Here is a 20727-nt window from a genome sequence, read left to right on the forward strand (position 1 = left end):
ATGGCTGGCACACGGCCCCTATGGCTGGTACACGGCCCCATGTGGCGGCACACGGCCCCATGTGGCGGCTCACGGCCCCATGTGGCGGCACACGGCCCCATGTGGTGGCACACGGCCCCATGTGGCGGCACACGGCCCACTATTGCTGGCACATGGCCCCATGTGGCGGCACACGGCCCCATGTGGCTGCACACGGTCCACTATTGCTGGCACATGGCCTCATGTGGCTGCACACGGCCCCATGTGGCTGCACACGGTCCACTATTGCTGGCACATGGCCTCATGTGGCTGCACACGGCCCACTATTGTTGGCACACAGCTCCCTGTGTTAGATATCGCCCCATGCTGCTGCTTTTAGTAAAATAAACGCTTTCCTTACCTTCTCCAGCACTGTCCTGTCTCGTGTCCCCCTCCTCGGGGTTGAGCTCCGGCTTCCTGCATTTCCTGGTTCTCGGCCGGTCATGTGATCGGCACGGCAGAGTGAAATCTCTGCGTGCCTTATCACAGCAGCAGGAGGGAGACCAGGCAGACACGCTGGAGGAGGTGAGTAAAAAGTTTATTATTTTACTGTATGCAGCAGCATGGGGGCCATAGCTAACACAGGGGGAGGGGGCATGTGCGATCAAAGAAGGGCGCAGGCAGATATAATATACACTGCTGCCCCAGCCCATCGCCGCGGTGCACTTTCAGCACCATGGTGGTGGACAGCGGCTGTGCATATTATATGAGCGGGAGCAGGAGATCAAACGCTGCTGCTCCCAGCTTTCACAAGCCCCCCAGCAGAGCTCCAGAGCTGCCCGCACCTCCCCTGGACTCTGTAGTGTGTGTGTATATATATATATATATATATATATATATATATACACCCACTACCCCCCCCCCGTATATTCGGATTATAAGACGCACCCCCTACTTTCCCCCAAAATTTGGGAGAACATAAGTGCGTCTTATAAAGCGAAAAATACGGTACTTTACTTTTTCCTTATTTTTTTTAATTTCTCGAGTTCCAAATCCGTCCCAGGCCTGGGCACTGCAGTTGGGTACCGCGTGGATCTGGACTTTTACAGTCTGAGTCCGCCCATCACTAGTTATTATGAACATTTTTTCCTCATTTCATTTTAGCTGTATAGTTTTTGCTTGTTTGGAGGATAAATTTACATTCACCAGTTTTTTACGTTTTTTATATCTCTGTAGCTGAGTGAGACGTATGGACCTGTCTACACCATCTATCTTTCCAACTTCCGGACCATAGTACTGATCGGGTACGATGCCGTGAAGGAAGCATTGGTGGACCGCAGCGACGTGTTTAGTGACAGGGGAGACACAGGAGCAGGAGAGATTATTTCCAAGGATTTTGGTGAGTCCTTTAAGTAAAATTAATATAATGGCAAAAAATATGATACTTTGCCATGATTTTATTGTAAAATATTAAATAACACTACATACAGGCAATTAAGGTATAGTACTATCCCTAATTGATTGGTGGGGTTGGTGCGGAGGGCTTTTTAAATTTACTGTGTGCACAATTCTTAGGTATTTTGACCATATCATCATTTTAAGCAGATTTTCCAACTCCAAGTTTTGTAAACTTGAATGCTTATTAGATGAAGTAAATCAGGTTTGAAAAAGGTCTGCACTTTCTGACCGAAACGCGTCATCTTGTATTTATTTTGGAAAGACAATGGAATGAAACAAATGGAATAAATTCTGCGAAAAAGGAACCTTATTTGTGAGTGCCGATCTTCTTCCTCGCATCTTCTCTGCACCTGTGATACCATCGCAAGATGGAATGACAGTCACATAACCCTCGGCTCACACTCGCAGCAGAGGGTATTTAGCATAGCGCATCCTATGCTCTTGCATCAGAAGCTATACGCAAGTGGAACTGAACCCTCAGAAACATAAGGCCTCACTTTTACTTACATATTCCATTTTTAGGTTTATTAATAGGGATGATTGAATACCTAAATATTCGCCTTCGTGAATATCCGACGAATAGGTCAGCACTAGTCGACTATTCGCGATATTCGATGTGCAATGTAAGTCTATGGGAAACTCGAATAATTTAACATTGGACCTAACAGTGAGCTGTGGTGACTGAGGAAAAGGCTAAAATGGATGGGAAAAGGCTGAAACAGTATGGGCACAGCCTGTAGAAGGTGCCTAACTGCATTTCTGGTGTCTTGGAATAACGTGGTCAGAGCAGCTTTTACGTAGTCACCAGAACAGCTTTCAAACCAAAGTTTGAGATCTATCTCTCTCCTCTCTCACTCCTCTCTCTCTCTCCTCTCTTTCTTCTCTCTTTCTCTCTCTCTCCATCTCTCTCACCTCCCCTCAACTTGTACATTTCCAGGCTGTCAGATCGCCTTCATCTGACTCCCGATCACATGACTCCAATGCTCGCCCATAATCTAATATATAAAGCTGAGTGTATGTATGTATGTCTGCTAAAGTAATCCGCACCGTCGCATTTACAATCGCGAAATTTTTAATGAGACAGATGGGGAAAGAGACAGACGGGGAAAGAGAGAGACGGGGAAAGAGACAGACTGGGAAAGAGAGAGACTGGGAAAGAGACAGACTGGGAAAGAGACAGACTGGGAAAGAGAGAGACGGGGAAAGAGACAGACTGGGAAAGAGAGAGACGGGGAAAGAGACAGACTGGGAAAGAGAGAGACGGGGAAAGAGACAGACTGGGAAAGAGAGAGACTGGGAAAGAGAGAGACGGGGAAAGAGACAGACTGGGAAAGAGAGAGACTGGGAAAGAGACAGACTGGGAAAGAGACAGACTGGGAAAGAGACAGACTGGGAAAGAGAGAGACTGGGAAAGGGAGAGACGGGGAAAGGGAGAGACGGGGAAAGGGAGAGACGGGGAAAGGGAGAGACGGGAAAGGGAGAGACGGGGATCGAGAGAGAAAGGGATCGAGAGAGACGGGGATCGAGAGAGACGGGAATCGAGACAGACGGGAATCGAGACAGACGTGGAGCGGGACAGACGTGGAGCGGGACAGACCTGTTGTGGGACAGACCTGGCACGGGACAGACGGGAAATGAGACAGACAGATAGATTGATAGAGACAGACAGCTAGTCTGCAATAAAAATAAAAAGTATCGTAGCGGATGTTTTATCCGTTGGATACCGAATAGTGGCGAATATATTCGCTCATCCCTATTTATTAACCTTTTGACTGAATCTCTGTAATTCAATAATGAAATTAATCATCCAAAATACAAATTGTCTTGTGCACACAGTGTACGTCTTGCTTAGTAGATGGACACAGCAGCTAGCAAAATGAAGATATGAAACCAAACAGACCTTTTTCACCTAAGCAGTGCAATTGTAATGAGCTCAACTAAGCACAACAAAGACCTAATAGATAAAAGTGCACAATCTAGATTTAGAAACTATGTAACCACATCATTAAACATACAGGAGTCATTGCAAGCAGTGGAGAAAGGTGGAGAATCCTTCGTCGATTTACCATATCAACTTTGAGAAATTTTGGAATGGGAAAAAGAAGCATCGAAGAAAGAATCCAAGAAGAAGCCCGATGTCTGACGGAGAAATTCATGAAGGATAAAGGTGGGTGGAGTGTTTTAGATTAAAGTGACTATTGGCCAACACCTCTGAACTTGGACCCTCGCATCAGGGTTGGAAACTGAAATTTTAATAGTTTTCTGGACAATAATTATGGACAGACGTTTTAAACACATATTGGGAAAGCATAATTTACCATTAAGATTTTAAACAATACAGTGGGGTAAAAAGGTATCTGATACGCTGCTGATTTTTCAAGTTTTCCCACCTACAAAGAATGGAGAGATCTGTAATATTTATTATAGGTAACTTCAACTGTGACAGAATAAAAAAATCCAGAAAATCACATTGTAATTTTTTTTAAATAATCAATTTGCATTTTATTGCATGAAATAAGTATTTCATCATCTACAAACTAGCAAGAATTCTGGCTCTCACAGATGTTGTTTTTTCTTTAGCATATTATAAAAGATCTTTGGAAATACTTTTTCTAAAGATCTCTTTATGCTACTGTGCCGCCCCCGTGCCAGCAGCCGGCGCTGCTCGAATCGGGGCCTTCAGGGGTGGTGGCTCAAGGGTCTCCGGACCCGGGGTCTCGCGGACACGCCGAATAAATGGGGGGACATAGATGTACGGGTTAGGCCGTAGCAAGTTCATGATGCCACCCACGGTGTGTGGTGAGGTGGGACACCACCGCTGCTGTTATGGGGCACCCGGTGGAGATGTTGTGCAGCAAGTTGTTAACCCCTCCGTGGGCAGGGATGGTGGCCCCAGGACCCGGTGGCTCAGTGCAGGGGATGGCGACCGCAGGGGGTGCTGGAGTACTCACGATTAGTAACACACACAAGTCTCTGCTAAACCAAGATGGTGGTGGCCGGTGCCGCGGCCGGTTGCGTTCGGGATCCCCCACCCGGCTGGTGGTCTCTATCGTTTTCCTGCACCTCTTTGTGTAAGGTGGACGTTCCCGGTATGAAACTCAGGAGTCCGCTCCCAGCTGGCCGTGGCCTAAGGAGCCATGCCCGCAGACGCTGACCCGTGGGATCTATGGGCATTGGCGGTGACCTCTTATCCCTAATCGGTGGGCTGTTGTCTTCTATGAGGGACTTTGGGTGGGACAGGACCTCTAGTCCTGGCCTTAATCGGTTAATTAACCAGTTCCAGTAGGTTCTGGTGCTGTCTTCAGGGTCCGAGTACCCCCCTTTGTGCACTTTTTCCGGTAGGGTCTCCGGTGTATCGGCGGGCTACAACCCTGTCCCGGTCCACCTCGGTTCTGCCGAGCCGTATTCCTGTCTCCTGCTGACGGAGACCACCATCTGCCTCCTAGCCTGTGGCACCAAGGCTCCTACCCTGGTACCGTTCAACTTGGACTTCACCGCTGGAGCTACCCCTAGCTTCAGCCCACACTCCTCTCCAAACTGTACTAGACTCTCTGTTTTCCCGCCCTGGGCTGTCTAGACCCCTGGGTGGGCATGTTCCAACCGCCTGGTCACGCCCACTGGTGTGTCTGTCTGTCCCTAAGGGGGGGTGACTATGGTTTCTGGTTGGCTGTGTGTTTCCTAGTGAGGGAAGGTGTTATGCAGGGGCCTGTCTGTTGTCGCGGGCGGGGAGGTGCGCTGCGCTCGCCAACGCTCGGGTCCGGCGCTGCTGCTTCTGCTGCGGCTGCTCGATGGCTCGAGCGGTGGGCTGGATCCGGGGACTCAAGCGGCGCTCCTCGCCCGTGAGTGAAAGGGGTGGTTTGGTTTGGGGATTTGAGTTCGTGACACCACCCACGGGTTGTGGTGAAGATGGGCACCACCGCTGCTGGTGACGGGGATCCCGGGAACGATGGCAGGGAGCAGCTGGGATGTTGTTTTCCCCCTCCGTGGGTAGTGTTTGGTTGTCCCAGGGTCCGGTGAGGTGTCGGGGAGGCAGGGTTGGCGAGGTGCAGGGTCGCGGGGGCAGCGCGGTGCCAGAGGGCACGGTGGTACTCACTCAGCCAAGAACAGATACAGAGTCTCCGGTAAAACAAACGGCTGGATGGACGGGTCCCGCAGCCGGCTGCTGTGGTTACTCCCGGACGGTTGGTGGTGGCTGCTTTTCCCTGCACCTGTTGTGTATCTTCGGTTCCGATGGCTTCCCACCGGTAACCCGCTCCCCGGCTTAGATATGTGCCGGAGGAGCCCCTTTTTGCCCGCAGGCTCTGGCCCTGGGAATTCTAGCTGTGGCGGTAGCTGTATTTCCCTTTCTCTGTTTGGACGGTTGCCTTCAATCGGGTCTTTGCTGCTAGGAAACCCCGGAGGTTCCGGTCGCTAACGGATTTGACCTGTTTAATGGCGACTCCAAGCCTGGTCGGGGTCCGCAGGCCCTGCCGGTTTGTGCTGGCTTCTCTTCGCTCCCCGGTTCGGTACCGGCGGGCCACCGCCCATCCCTGGTCCTACGGTTCCGCGTCGATCGGCCTCTCCTGCAGACGGCCACCACCGTCTGCCAACCTTGCTCTCGGTGCCCGGGTCACATACCCGGAGACGGTCAGTCTGCTCCTCTACTACCACTTCACTCCTCCTTCACTCTCCCTAACTGATCCTCTCACTGACTTCCTTTTCCCGCCTCCAGGACTGTGAACTCCTCAGTGGGCGGGGCCAACCGCCCGGTCCCACCCCACCTGGTGCGGACACCAGCCCCTGGAGGGAGGCAACAAGGATCCGTGTGTGACCGATGCGCCCATCCCGGGGTGTGGGGTGTGCTGCTGCAGTACCCGTGACGACCTGGCTAGTCCAGGGCGCCACACTGTGACTACCTGGTTTTGCCAGGGCGTCACACTACTATAGGCAGTGGATGAAATTTTTAGGTAGAGTTACCATTAACATGATAACAACAGGCTACGGATCTGCAGTCGTACTGTGTACTATTTTTCCCATGGTCCATACACACACATTAATATATATATATATATATATATATATATATATATATATACACACATATATATATATACATACATATATATACACATATATATACACACACACATATATATATATATATACACATATATATATATTTATACACATATATATGTATATATCTATATATATATATATATGTATATATATATATATATATATATATTTGTATTGTATAGTAATGACTGACCACATCTTTATATTTACTTACAGACTCTCCAATTGACCCATTACATATAACGCAACTCGCTGTTTCCAATGTCATTTGCTCAGTTGTATTTGGTGAAAGATTTGACTACGAAGAGAAAAAATTCTTAAGACTCATTTCACAATTTAATAAAATGGTTAAGGTGGTCAACAGCACTTCAGGACAGGTAAATAATTGCTATGCTTCCAACCGCAAAACCTATGTCTTCCAATCCGGCGGCAGATTACTATGGGTAAACAAACACAGTAGTGTTACCCAAAAAACAGAGAAGAGATCAAGAGGCCTGGTCGCTCACCTTGTGTGGTTGTGTGACCAGGCATAGTCCAGCTGCTGTACAATTCACGTGCCCTAAAGGCCGCTTTACACGCTTCGACATCGCTCAAGCGATCTCGTTGGGGTCACGGAATTTGTGACGCACATCTGGTCGCTTTAGCGATGCCGTTGCGTGTGACACCTTTGAGCGATTTTGCATCGTCGCAAAAACGTGCAAAATCGCTCATTGGTGACATGGGGGTCCATTCTCGAATATCGTTGCTGCAGCAGTAACGAAGTAGTTCATCGTTCCTGCGGCAGCACACATCGGTATGTGTGACACAGCAGGAATGAGGAACCTCACCTTTCCTGCGGCTGCCCGCAATGAGGAATGAAGGAGGTGGGCGGGATGTTCGTCCCGCTGATCTCCACCCCTCCACTTCTATTGGGCGGCGGTTCAGTGACGCTGATGTGACGTCGCTGTGACATTGAACAAACTACCTACTTAGAAAGGAGGCGGTTCTCCGGTCACAGCGACTTCGGAGGGCAGGTAAGTAGTGTGACGGGTCTGGGCGATGTTGTGCGGCACGGGCAGCGATTTTTCCCGTGTCGCACAACCGATGGGGCCGGGTACCCACGCTAGCGATATCGGTCATGATATCGCAGCGAGTAAAGCGGCCTTAAGACCAAACGAGAAGTACTGGAACCAGAATAAAACTGTGAAAGAACCGCAATACTACAGACAAAATGTAGATCCAATAAACCGAGTTGCACTTCGAAACGCGTTGAAATAAACCACCTCATCCAAATAGTTCCAGTATTTCTCGCCGAATTCGGCAGTCATACTCTGTTATGTTTGTCCGCCCACATTGGGTAGCTTGACAAAAAACAATGGACAAACAATAGGGATTACGGCACCCAGTTTAACAAAACTGAAATGTTTCTCATGTAACAAAAAAAAAAAAGGCAGTCAGCTCACCAGTCCATAGAGCGCTTGAATGGATAGTATAACCAAGGGTGCGGTGCATAGATGTTTCTGAGCTAGTACACAGGTGAAATATTCAAGAAGGGAAAATAAATCCAGTTCCTGCAGTAATGGTATAGAATGGCATTCCAAACTTTTTATATTAAAATCATTTTTTTTTTAATTCAACCATTAAAAACACGGGAATTGCTGGCCAATGCGTTTCGAGCAAGTTGTGTGTCGCCCCTGAGGCTCCAGTTGCCACAGAGGTACTGCACCTCAGCCAGAGGTGTGGTATCCCATTCCCGGGTAAGGAGGAGGCCACAGGTCGTTGTACACATACATAGACATACTGTTAATTTTCTCAACACTCCATTAGGCCGTGGTTAGGGCAAGTTGCACCTTAGCTGTCGCCTTAGGTAAGCACAGCCCGAAGCCAGCTTGGAGGTGGAGTTTAGTTAGTGGGAGCAGACTGTAGAACGTTAGTCAGCGAGGAGGAGGATGCGGAGGAGAAAGGTTGTGGGATCTGGAGCTGGAGCAGCTCGTCCCAGGATCAAGACAGAAGGGGTCTTAGGGCCACGGGAAGTGCGCTGTACACCCGTGGACTCTTTTCCATGGACACATCACCTTCAGTCTTGGGGCTCAGCTCTACCTGTGGAGAGCTACACCAACTCAGCTGCATCATCATCGACCCCCGGGGAAACTGAATAGCAGTGGCGGCATCTATGTTGCCACATACCACAGGTGGCATCACAAACTATCTCCACTTGTAAATAAACACCTCACTTTAAACGACACCGCCGGGGTCACGGAGCCAGGCCTTGCCACCGTGATTCTCCCTAAGAACATAAAAGGCCCGGTAACGAGTAGCCCCACGGCCTTGGTGGGCGTATCATTTGCTCTTACTCATAGCCTATGAGTAAGAGCAACTTGCTCGAAAGGGTATTGGCCAGTGATTCCTATGTTTTTAATGGTTGAAATAAAAAGATGTTTTTAATATAAAAAGTCTGAAATGCCATTCTATGCCATTACTGCCGGAGCAGAACTACTTTTCCTTTCTTGAATTTTTTGTCGCCTTTATTAATGAGGGGGCAGGGTGGAGACTGAAGTTCCTGATTAAGACACATGCCTCTTATTGAACCAGGCGAGTTGCCAAGTGGTATGCGCCTCCATGTCCACCTTGCCACAAATCTTATTCCAGTTGGATTTGCGATATAAGGAAAGCCGACGCTCACCATGAATTTGACGAGTGAGGGTCGCTATGCCCCTGCTCCCAGCTTCAACTAAAAATTGATACATTTCTGTGCAAAAGAATTGCAATTTTTCAAAAGATTTTCACAACAGAATTCTGTCGTGAAAGCTTTGAGGAGTCAGGGTCATTGACAGCAGGGTCACAAAACTCTGTGTTTGTTTATAGTCTGAAATCATTGAGACATTTAATTTTTTTAAATTTAAATTCAACTTATTTTTATAAAATATGGCATAGAAAATAAATAAGACACGGACATAACTATACTATAGTAATATCTTGTTTTTCTATTACTTCTTTCCTTAATCAGCTCCTTTTCAGGTTCCCAAAAATAATGTCCTACATTCCTGGTCCTAGGAGGGTCATTAAAGTGATGAACAACGTGAAACAATTTATTAAGGAGATTACAGATACTCATCGAGACACCCTGGACGAGAATTGCCCACGTGACTTCATAGATTGCTTCCTCATGAAGATGGAAGAGGTTTGTTTCTTGATAATCTTAGATTTTCAAACATTTGAGGATCACATATTGTATGTAAAGAATGTGCAGAGCAGCCAAAATTCAACTAGCGTTGAAAAAAAGCAATGAGATGGAAATTAGTGAATTGATCTGCAGAGAACTTACCTTAAGCTGAATTTCCTAAAATATGAAGATGCCCAAAAGTTTAACTCCAAACACTTAATTTGTGCAGAATTGTGAGTGAGTAAGAACATTTTATATTGTACTCTGTAGCAAATGGGCAACCAGTGCAATGACTGGCACAGGATGGAGGCATCGGTGTAGCGACTGGTATATCATCCTAGCTGCTGCATTTGTGATGCCCTGGACTAGCCAGGTAGTCACAGATAGCCCCATGCACTACACCCATCCCCAAATAAGGTGTCAGCAGCCACCCTAGTAAACCCTGGTTACCTCCCTCTGGGTTTGATGTCCACACCATGGGGGCGGAGCCTGACGGTTGGCCACGGTCCCACCGAGGAGTTCACATGCCCAGTGGCAGGAATTTCAAGTTCAGATAAGTTTTAGGAGAGGAGTTGAGTGGAGTGCAAAATCTGTCTGTGCCCTGGGTAGGCACCCGGGCACTGTGACCAGGAGGCAGACGGTGGTGGCCGTCTGCAGGAGCCGGGAAGACAGGGCAGTGGCCCGCCGGTACCGAACCGGGGAACCGGCTGGAAACCGGAGCACAAGAGGGGGTACTCAGACCCTGAAATGCAGTCCCGAATCTACCGGACCCCGTTAATTCACTGATTGAGGTCTGGACTTTAGGTCCTTTCCCACCCAAAGTCCCGAAAGAAGACAACAGCCCACTGATTCTGGATAACGGCCACTGCCAAGGGCCAAAGATCCACCGGGCCAGTGCCTGCGGGCAACGAGCTCTCACGATGTACACGCCGGGGAGCGGGACTCCCATCGCTGAAGCGCGGTTGTCCAAAATCTACAACAGGTGCAGGAGAAGGCGGACACCACAAATCTTTTGAGGACCGAAGCGACCAGCTGCGGGCACCGACTATCCACCGTTTGGTTTACCAGAGACTCCTGTATGTTTGTCCGAGTGAGTACTACTGGGCCCGCGGGCTGCGCACCGACACTGCACCACACCAACCGGGTCCCGGGGTCACCATCCCCTGCCCATGGAGGGGTTAACACCTCAAGCTGCTCCCAACATGTCCCCCGGGGTGCCCAGTAACCGGCAGCAGTGGTGCCTACATTCACCACAACCCGTGGGTGGCGTCACGAACTCTAAATCTAATCCAAAAACCCCACTCGACACGCCAGCCCCCTTTACAGAGCAACGTGACCCCCGGTCCGGAGACGCTTGAGCCACCGATACACGAGCCCGGATCCAAGTGGCTCGGCTGCAGCCGAGCATGAGGCGGTACACATCCAGCAAGGATTGGAGAGGAAAGCTTAGTAAGAGGGAGATTGATTAGCAGAGAGTTGCAATAGTCCAGAAAACAATGAATAAGAGCAACAGTAAAGGGGGCTTTACATGCAACAACATATCTAACGATTTGTCGTCGGGGTCACGAAATTCGTGCCGCACATCCGTCGTCATTAGCGACGTCGTTGTGTGTAACAGCTCCGAGCGAGTGTTAACGATCAAACATACTCACCTAATCGTTGATTGTTGACACGTCGTTCATTTTCAAAATCTCGTTGGTCGTTGTGGACGTAGGTTGTTCGTCGTTCCTGAGGCAGCACACATCGCTACGTGTGACACCCCGGGAACGACGAACAACAGCTTACCTGCATCCTCCGGCTACGAAGTGGGTGTGTCGTTAATGCGGCTGGTCAACGCCCCTCCGCTTCTATTGGTCGGCCGCTGTGTGACGTCGCATGAACCTCCCCCTTAACAAAGAGGTTGTTCGCCTCCCACAGCGACATCACTAGGAAGGTGTAGGAAGGTAAGTAGGTGTGACGGGTGTTAGCAATATTGTGCGCCATGGGCAGCGATTTGCCCGTGATGCACAAACGATGGGGGCGGGTGCTTTCACGAGCGACATCGCTAGCCCCCTTAAGAGTTCTTTCAGATTCAATGGTTAGAAAAGGTCAAATTCTGAAGATGTTTTTAAGGTGGAGGTGACATGAGTAAGCGAGTGAACAAATGCAGGGAGTGAAGGAGAGATGTGAGTCAAATATGACTCCAAAACAGCAGACTTAAGGCCACTTTACACACACAGATAAATCTTTGGCAGATCTGTGGTTGCAGTGAAATCATGGACATATTGTTCCATTTGTACACAGCCACAAACCTGGCACTGATTGTCCACAATTTCACTGCAACCACAGATCTGCCAAAGATTTATCTGTGTGTGTAAAGTGGCCTTTACTGCTGGGGAATAATGGTAGAACCTCAGATAGAAATGGTAATATTGGTTTTAAAAGGTTAGTAGAGGGAGGAAACATGAGGAGTTCCATTTTTGACAAATTCAGTTTTATATAGATGAAGGACATAATGTTGGAGACAGCGGACAGACAACCACTGATATTTTCCAGTTTTGCAGGGGTGATGTTAGGAAACAATCTGTATAATTGGTTGTCATCATGAGCAAACAGATGGTACTGAAAACTGAGTCTACTGATAGTTTGTCCAATAGGTGCAGTGAATAGAGAAAAGAGGAGGGGGCCTAGGACTGAACCCTGAGGAACTGTCACAGTAAGGCTAATACAGAGGGAAGAGGACCCTGCCCTTCCGGGCTTACATTCTATAGGATATTGGGGAGGAGACAGTAGGTTGGGAGGTGGTGAGGCAGCAGCTCCGGTGGTGGTGAGGAAGCAGCTCTGGTGGTGGTAAGGCAGTGGAGTCATGGGAGATTCTAGGCGTTTCTCAACAAATGAGTTTTCAAGTACCATTTGAGGCTTGCAAGTATAGCAGATAGTCTGACATGTTGAGGCAGCGATTTTCAGAAGACAGGGGATGCCCAGGAAACAACTTGGACACAGTTGGCTGACGAGTAGTGATGAGCGAGTATGCTTGTTACTACTCGGTATTCGCACGAGTATCACTGTACTCGGGCTACTCGGCGGGGACCGAGTAATCTCGTGATACTTGTGCTGTACTCGTGGTCTTCATCCCTGCATGTTGGCGCTCTTTTGAGAGCCAGCCCACATACAGGGATTGGCTGGCAGACCACTGCAATGCCACAGCCCTGTTAGTTGTGGAATTGCAGTGATTGGCCGGCCTGCACAGCGTGACCGAGCCTTTATACCGGCGGGCGCGCTGTGCTCTGCACACAGCCATCCAGACAGTCAGTGCAGGGAGAGTGTTGCTGCTTCAGGGAAAGGTTTGCGGCCCTTTATAGTTATTTCCGTAGCAGGGCTACAAACAGTGTGACCAGAAGTCCTTCTCAGGACTATTATAGTTGTATACAGGCAGGCAGGGTATAGCCAGGTCGGAGTACAGTAGCAGAGTCCTTCTCAGGACTATTGTTGCTGTATACAGGCAGGGTATAGCCAGGTCGGAATACAGGCTAGTGACCAGAAGAGTCCTTGTCAGGACTATTGTAGCAGTATACAGGCAGGCAGGCAGGGTATATAGCCATTCCTAGTGGTGACCGTATACCAGCCTTCATCATATCTGGGGCTGGTGTACACAGTCTAAAACAGTCCAGATAGTGTCAGACTTCTCAGTAATTGTCGCTCCTAAAAACCTGTTAGGTTCTTAGTGCGTCCGTGCTTGCATTTAAAAACCGCACGTGTGTGGCAGTCGGTGGCAGCGTCAGGCTCCATATTGTCCCTGGATAGAGACGTGCATGATGGCCTGTAAACCTGAAGTGCCCGTTGTAAGGAAGTGGGTCTATTGTAGTATAGCCCTTAGGCAGGGCAGCCAAAAATTTGGAGGCTCCACATTGTCCCTGGATAGAGACGTGCATGAGGGCCTCAAAACATTGTTCCCATTGCAAAGGAGCGGGTCTCCTGTCATTGTAATGCTCATTCTGAAAGAATGGGCGAAAAAATTTACCACTGGGGGTATACCTGAAACAATGGCCTAACTATTGTAACGGTCATCATGATGGCACATGAGGAGAAGGAGGAGCAGTCCAGCGATTAGCCAAAGTCCAGAAGTGTGTACCCATGGGTGAGTGGAGGTACATGGCAAATTCCCGTTACAAACTTTAAATTCCGCTGTCATTTGCTGGTGGTGTGGTGAAGTCTGGCCCAATCCAACCCTTGTTCATCTTGATCAGAGTCAGCCTGTCAGCATTGTCAGTTGACAGGCGGGTGCGTTTATCTTTATTTCATACAATTAAAACACATACATAGACATAATGGCACAACAGGGTAGAGAAAGGTGCAACTGTAACTCCCACTGATTGGAGGGAGGGTGGGTTGGGAATCAAAGAAGTTCCTCAGGTCCTAGCATAATACTTAGACTCATAAATATACCAATTAATTAAATTTGCAGATATCAGTTTACCATCATGTGCATCCATAAGGGTCATATGGTGAAAAACCGGGAGTAGACTCCTAGTGGTGAGCTATTAAATTATACTACCAGAGTAATCAATTATAATTTCATAGCTTTTGTGTGCGTCTCCAATAGGTACTTATTTTATCAGCACACATATAACAGTCTGCTCACCACCAGGAGGCACCCCTGTCACCATATACCTAACAAGATCAATTTCATGCTGGTAGAATGCAGAATAGCTCCATATCCTATATACAATTGTGTAGCTGTAAGCTGCAAGCAGCAGTCCCATATAACACATTCACTGCTTCAAGTACTTATTAGCCCCTCAAAACCACACAATGCAAAAAATTCAATAAGCTTACAAATATACACTATTAGGCACTATTAGATACTAAGCTATACTTCTACCCCCGCCTGCAAACTTTACAGGTCAAGAGGTGCTGGATCACAGAAGTCATTATTTGCATACTTCCAAGTTATATAGGCAACCCACAGGAATACACCATAACAATAATCATCATTAGCTGCAAGAGTAATATAGGAGAGTCATATAATAGTATACAGACCTGACCAGAGTAATTCATTCACCACCCACCGCGCCTCAACGCGTTTCACCGCCTAGGGCTTCCTCAGGAGGCAGGTACATACCTTGCTGAGCTGTCACCCTTTATATTCTATTAAAATTGAACGCATGTGGTGCATAATTGCGTGCCCGGCTCCACGTTAGTATCGGCGCAGCATGGTTCCGGTCGGAGGAGACACCGGAAATTACCTCACCCCATATCCGGCCTAGGGCGGGACGCGAGCAGGCCCGGCAACCATGGCAACGCGATGCCGAAGCCACCAGGCATGCGCGCGGCCCGCACACAGTGGCCGTACTGCAGGGCAAGTTCTCCTCCCGGATCCCAGCTGCGCACAGTGTGGGTAACCGAGCAGCAGCAACCACCACATGCGTTCACAGATCGCAAGAGACCATGATCGAAACCAAACATGTTCGGACCGTATCAACATCCAATTATATATATATTTTTTTCCTTTCAAAAGATGAAAGGTCGCAAATGCCACTAGATACTTAAAGTATAAGGCTATATGCATAGTTCTAACCATAGGAATAGGGTGACATGATGCACATATATTATATCTGTTCAAAATCATTACATATTTCACTAATCGGCCATTTAAAGCACCAAAAGTGTGACATATTACATGCATATTATATATACTCTGCATTCATGAATACTTAATTAATCTTTCATATAGAGTATTTACTTCTAGCTTACCTCCCACCTACAATCTCTGCTAATCAATTCATAACCTCAAAGCATACATATGAATATACATACAGGGCAAATCTGGCATCACCCAATGGGCAAAACACCCATTCGGGGTACCATATTGCCCATCATGTATCCCTCCTATAGTTATCCATAACGTAACCAACCAACAGCGGTAGGAGTGCTATACCCTCCATCACTCAGCCAGATACCTATAGTTGCTGAAGTTTCTTTTGGATGTATTAATACATCACTATAGTCTTAATCTGACAAGTACAGAAGGAGGGGTAAAAAAAGGGGCCGAATCAAACAGATGGAGGAAGACAGGGACCATAAACCAGCAACAACAGAGGCCACAAAAAAAACCTCATACAGCCCTTCACCCAAGCTAGAGTCCAATATATGGGATAAGGCTGGGGTTATTGGTCGGTCATTTATTGATCAATCTTCCATCCTTCGACCATTTGGTTAAGTCCATAATATTGCAACATTCATCCATCTTGATTATTGCTCGACGGGTAGTGCCTCATAAGTAGATCGTCCAATGCAGGCAACCGATTCTATTAATTCCAGTATTTCCATAGCATAGATAAATCATACCAATTATACTAATTGGATGTAGAATCCGCATGTTAAATGGAGATGACCTCAAAAAGAAATAAGAATATATATTAAAACTCAAGCAAGGTATATATTCCCCTTTTCCAATAAGTAGAGATTTTGCCAATAAGACATTATAACAAACAATTACATGTATTTAAAAGAAACATTAAAACATGGAGAAAGGGTGTCCCTCACAAGATAGGACATATGTTCACAAAAAGGCATTAAATCCAAAATTTTCATTTAGACCTTCTGGGGTCACGGTTCCCAGCCTATAAATCCACCGACTTTCCAGGCGCGCAAAGGTTCTGCCAATATCGCCACCTCGTACACCTTATTTGATCGATAGCTTTTACGATCAACAATCGGGAGTCGGAGTTGTGGAACTCCTTGAAGTGTCGGGGAATGGTCTTCAATTTCTCATTACCAGATGTTTCTTTTGAGTTTTTTATATCCATGACATGTTCCCCAACTCTGACTTTTAGCTCCCGGGTGGTCATACCTATGTAAAACAAGCTGCATGGGCAGGAGGCTTGATATATTACGGCTTTGGAAGAGCAGCTTAAAAGCGCCCTAATCACGTATTCTCTGCTATCCCTAGCTCCACGAAAAGTTTTCGCTTTACGCATGTTAATGCAAGCTTTGCACAATCCACACGGATAGAACCCAATTGTATCCACATTATGTTGATTTGTTATGGGGCCATAATGACTTCGCACGGGGTAGTCCCTCATGTTCCTGGCCCGACGTGCCGTGACTAATGGGTATTGCGGGATATTCGATCTCAATGCTGGGTCTGTTTTTAAAATTCCCCAATGTTTTTTAAAAATCTCCACAATATCCTGCCAACGGTTGTTGTACGTTGTGATTAGACGGACTACGTCTTGCTTTTGTTTATTTGATTGCACATAATTGCAATACAATAAGGACTCTCTCGTGCGTTTTTTTGCCCGATCATAACCGTGTTTGATTGCTCTTCTGCTGTATCCTCGGTGCAGGAACCTTTGTGTTAGGTCTTCTGCCTGCACCAAGAATGCCTCCTCAGAAGAGCAAATCCTACGAGCTCTCAAGAATTGTGCTATCGGGATGCTTTTGATTGTTGCAGGGAGATGTGATGATTGAGCATGTAGGAATGCGTTTGTCGCCGTCGGTTTCCTAAATATCTCTGTTGTTATTCTCCCGTCCTCAGAAGCCTGGATTTTAAGATCTAAAAAATCGATCTCACGACCGGACCAGTACATAAGGAATATATTTACAGAATTGTTATTCAGTCTGTCAATAAATTCCTTCAATTCCCTGGGGGCACCATCCCACAGGAACCAGACGTCATCAATATATCTCATCCAGTTGTTGACTTTGTGGATGTTGACGTCTGGTTCCGTGAGGAAGATCTCCCTTTCCCATGCGCCCAGGAAAAGGTTGGCATAGGCTGGGGCACACGCCGCCCCCATGGCAGTACCTTGCTGTTGGACATAAGTGGCCCCTTTAAATGTGAAGACATTGTGAGTTAAAATAAACTCTAATAATATGAAGAGAAGCTCCACTAGCTTATCTTCAAGATTACTGCTCTTCAAAAAGTGTGTTACTGCTCTAAGTCCGTCATGGTGACTGATAGACGTATATAGGCTTTCAACGTCAGCAGTCACCATGACGGTACCTGGTTCAAGCACGATGTTATCCAATCGTTGGAGTGCCTCAGTGGTATCCCTGATATAAGATGGCAGGGAGGCAGCCAGCGGTTTCAAATAATAATCTAGCATTTGGCAAACTCTCTCACATAGCCCCTCAAGTCCCGATACAATTGGACGTCCGGGGGGGCAACTGCTGTTCTTATGCAGTTTAGGTATAAAGTACATGGTCGGCATTCTTGGGTGCTTGACAATTAAACAGTCAAATAGTTTTTTTGGAATAACACCTTCCTCAAGGGCACGTTCAAGAATGTGGACCAATTCACCTTTAAACCCAAGTAGCGGGTCCATGTAGAGCCTCCTATAACATGCTTTATTATTCAGTTGCCTGCTGGCCTCCTTTTCATACATGCAGCTTGGCCAGATAACAAGGTTGCCACCCTTGTCAGCTGGCTTAAACTGCACGTCAGTCCACCCCTTCATTTCATCCAGAGCTTTTCTTTCTTGGATATTCAAATTTGAAAACCTATTAGGCCTACAATTTAGCTGCTCAATATCGCGGGATACCATTTTAACAAAAATGTCCACCGCGGGGCACAGACTAAGGGGCAGAAATTTGTTAGATTTAGGGTAGAGCTATGTAGGGAACTTACTCATACTGGCACCGTCCGCTTCTTCTGCCAATGTTTCGAGCGCCTCTAGTGCCTCCTCCTCCCTTTCCACCTCTGTTGGCCCCCCTGTGACAGATTGATTAAACATACGTTTGAATAATAGTTTACGAGCAAACAGGTGTACATCTTTGATGGCCGTGAACGTGTCTAGCTGCATGGTAGGGGCAAAAGAAAAGCCCCTACCAAGCAGCCGGACCTGAACGTCGGACAACACGTGTTCTGATAGATTGATTACCTTGTATTGATCCAGACGTTCGTTCACAGCTTGTAGGGTGTAAGTGCCCGGTTTCCTTACACCACCAGATCTCGTATTAATTGTACTCCCGGATGGGAGTTCCTCCTCAGATAAATCTACTTCACTAGCAGTATTGATTGAGGATATAGATCCTGTTTTTTCCCTTTTTCTTTTCATTGGGCCAGTTGTAAATTGCCATTTAAAGACCTTCTTATTGGCGTAGTCGGAGACATCCCTTTGGTATTTTTTTGCTTTAACCGCACTGATTTCTTTCTCCCATTTCTGGGCATCCTTTTCTACTTCCTCCAAAAACTTGTTTAACACCTCCCCGGGTAAGTCCTTACGTAGGTTAGTCTCCAGTTGCGCTATCTCATTGTCCAATGATGACAATGATATTCGGTTTTTATCTATAATTATTTCCAAGAAGGCTTTAGTGCAGCTCTCTGCCGCTTCTTCCCACCTTTTGACATAATTCTCGTCTTCCAGTGGGAAGGAGGGATAATATATTATATATATTATTATATTTTAATTGTATGAAATAAAAATAAAGTTTAACTTTTTATAGAAGCAAGGCATCATTTATATATTCTTGGCTTAAGGATATAAGTGGTTATATCTATATATAAGATGTACCTTTTGAGCACTTTTTGAGACAAAATGTGGAAAGTGTGGTTATATGGGTGCGTTTATCTGTAATGATTCCACCTGCGGCACTAAAAACACGCTCTGACAAAACGCTAGCGGCAGGGCAGGCCAGGACTTCCAAGCGTAGAGAGCCAATTCATGCCACGTGTCCAGCTTGGATACCCATTAATTGTAAGGCACAGAGGAATGTCGGAGTACAGTTGTTTGATCTGCAAGGTACTCCTTGAGCATCTGGGCAAACTTAGGATTTCTTGTGGCACTACCCCGCAACTCAGGGGCTGTGGTATGTGAGGGGCTGAGAAAACTGTCCCACATCTTAAAGACTGTTCCCCTACCTCTGGCGGATTGGACTTGTGCCCCTCTCGGCTGTACGCCTTGGTTGTCCACTGATTCCTGACCTATGCCGCTAGCGTTTTGTGAGGGGAATGCTTTGCCTACTTCCGTGACTATGGCCTTTTGGAACTGCTGCATTTTGCCTGACCTCTCCGCCTCGGGAATAAGAGACATAAAGTTCTCCTTTTAGCGTGGGTCTAACAGTGTTACCAACCAGTAATGATTGTCGGCCAAGATGTTCTTAACGCGAGGGTCACGAGACAGGCAGCTTACCATAAAGTCAGCCATGTGTGCCAGACTCTTAACAGCCATCACTTCAGTATCCTGACCAACACGATGACTGAACATGCTGTCCTCCTCCTCCTCCTCCTCCTCCTCATCATCTATCCTGTCCTCTGGCCAGCCACGCTGAACCGAGGATATGACTATGATATGACTATATATATGTCATATCCTCAATTTGGCCGGAGAGTTGCTCCATGTCTTCATCCTCCTCCCCGTCATAGTCCTCCACTGCACATTGTGATGAGACGAGGCTGGGCTGTGTGTTATCACCCACACCCACTACTGTTTCTTGCTCCAACTCATCGCGCTCCGCCTGCAATGCATCATGTTTGTTTTTGAGCAGAGACCATTTTAGAAGGCAGAGAAGCGGTATGGTGACGCTAATAATGTCGTCATCGCCGCTCACCATCTTGGTGGAGTCCTCAAAGTTTTGGCGGATGGTACATAGGTCGGACATCCATCTCCACTCCTCAGGTGTTATGTGTGGAGTTTGACCCATTTCCCTACGGCTTAGGTGATGCAGGTACTCAACAACTGCCCTCTTCTGCTCACATATCCTGACCAACATGTGCAGAGTTGAATTCCAACGCGTGGGGACATCACACACCAGTCTGTGAGCCGGAAGATGCAAATGGCTGAAGCAGTAGGTGACTTTCGAAAATGTGCAAACTTTTACCAGCAGATCATACAGCTCTGGGTATGACTTTAGAAATCGCTGAACCACGAGGTTGAGCACATGGGCCACGCATGGACCATGTGTCAGCTGGCCTCGCCTCAAAGCCGCCACCAGGTTCCGGCCATTGTCACACACGACCTTTCCTGGCTTTAGGTTCAGAGGTGTGAGCCAGTGATCTGCCTGCTGTTTCAGAGCTGTCCACACCTCTTCTGCATTGTGGGGTTTGTCACCTATGCAGATTAGCTTCAGCACAGCCTGTTGCTGCTTTGCCGAGGCAGTGCTGCAGGGCTTCTGTGTCGCCCTGGACA

At 47.4% G+C, this 20727-nt stretch overlaps 1 protein-coding gene across 1 annotated transcript in view; it reads left to right on the forward strand.

Annotated features, from left to right (window-relative positions):
* The window catches only part of LOC142251084 (cytochrome P450 2H2-like), a 78086-nt gene that overhangs the window by 22336 nt on the left and 35023 nt on the right, over window positions 1-20727 (forward strand). The window contains exons 2-5 of the mRNA XM_075323594.1: window positions 1195-1357; window positions 3434-3583; window positions 6691-6851; window positions 9461-9634. Coding sequence (XP_075179709.1) covers window positions 1195-1357; window positions 3434-3583; window positions 6691-6851; window positions 9461-9634 — 648 coding nt within the window. The remainder of the gene's footprint in view (window positions 1-1194; window positions 1358-3433; window positions 3584-6690; window positions 6852-9460; window positions 9635-20727) is intronic.

This window comes from Anomaloglossus baeobatrachus, chromosome 9 (genome assembly GCF_048569485.1).
Source record: "Anomaloglossus baeobatrachus isolate aAnoBae1 chromosome 9, aAnoBae1.hap1, whole genome shotgun sequence".
In the NCBI taxonomy this organism is placed as follows: Eukaryota; Metazoa; Chordata; class Amphibia; order Anura; family Aromobatidae; genus Anomaloglossus; species Anomaloglossus baeobatrachus.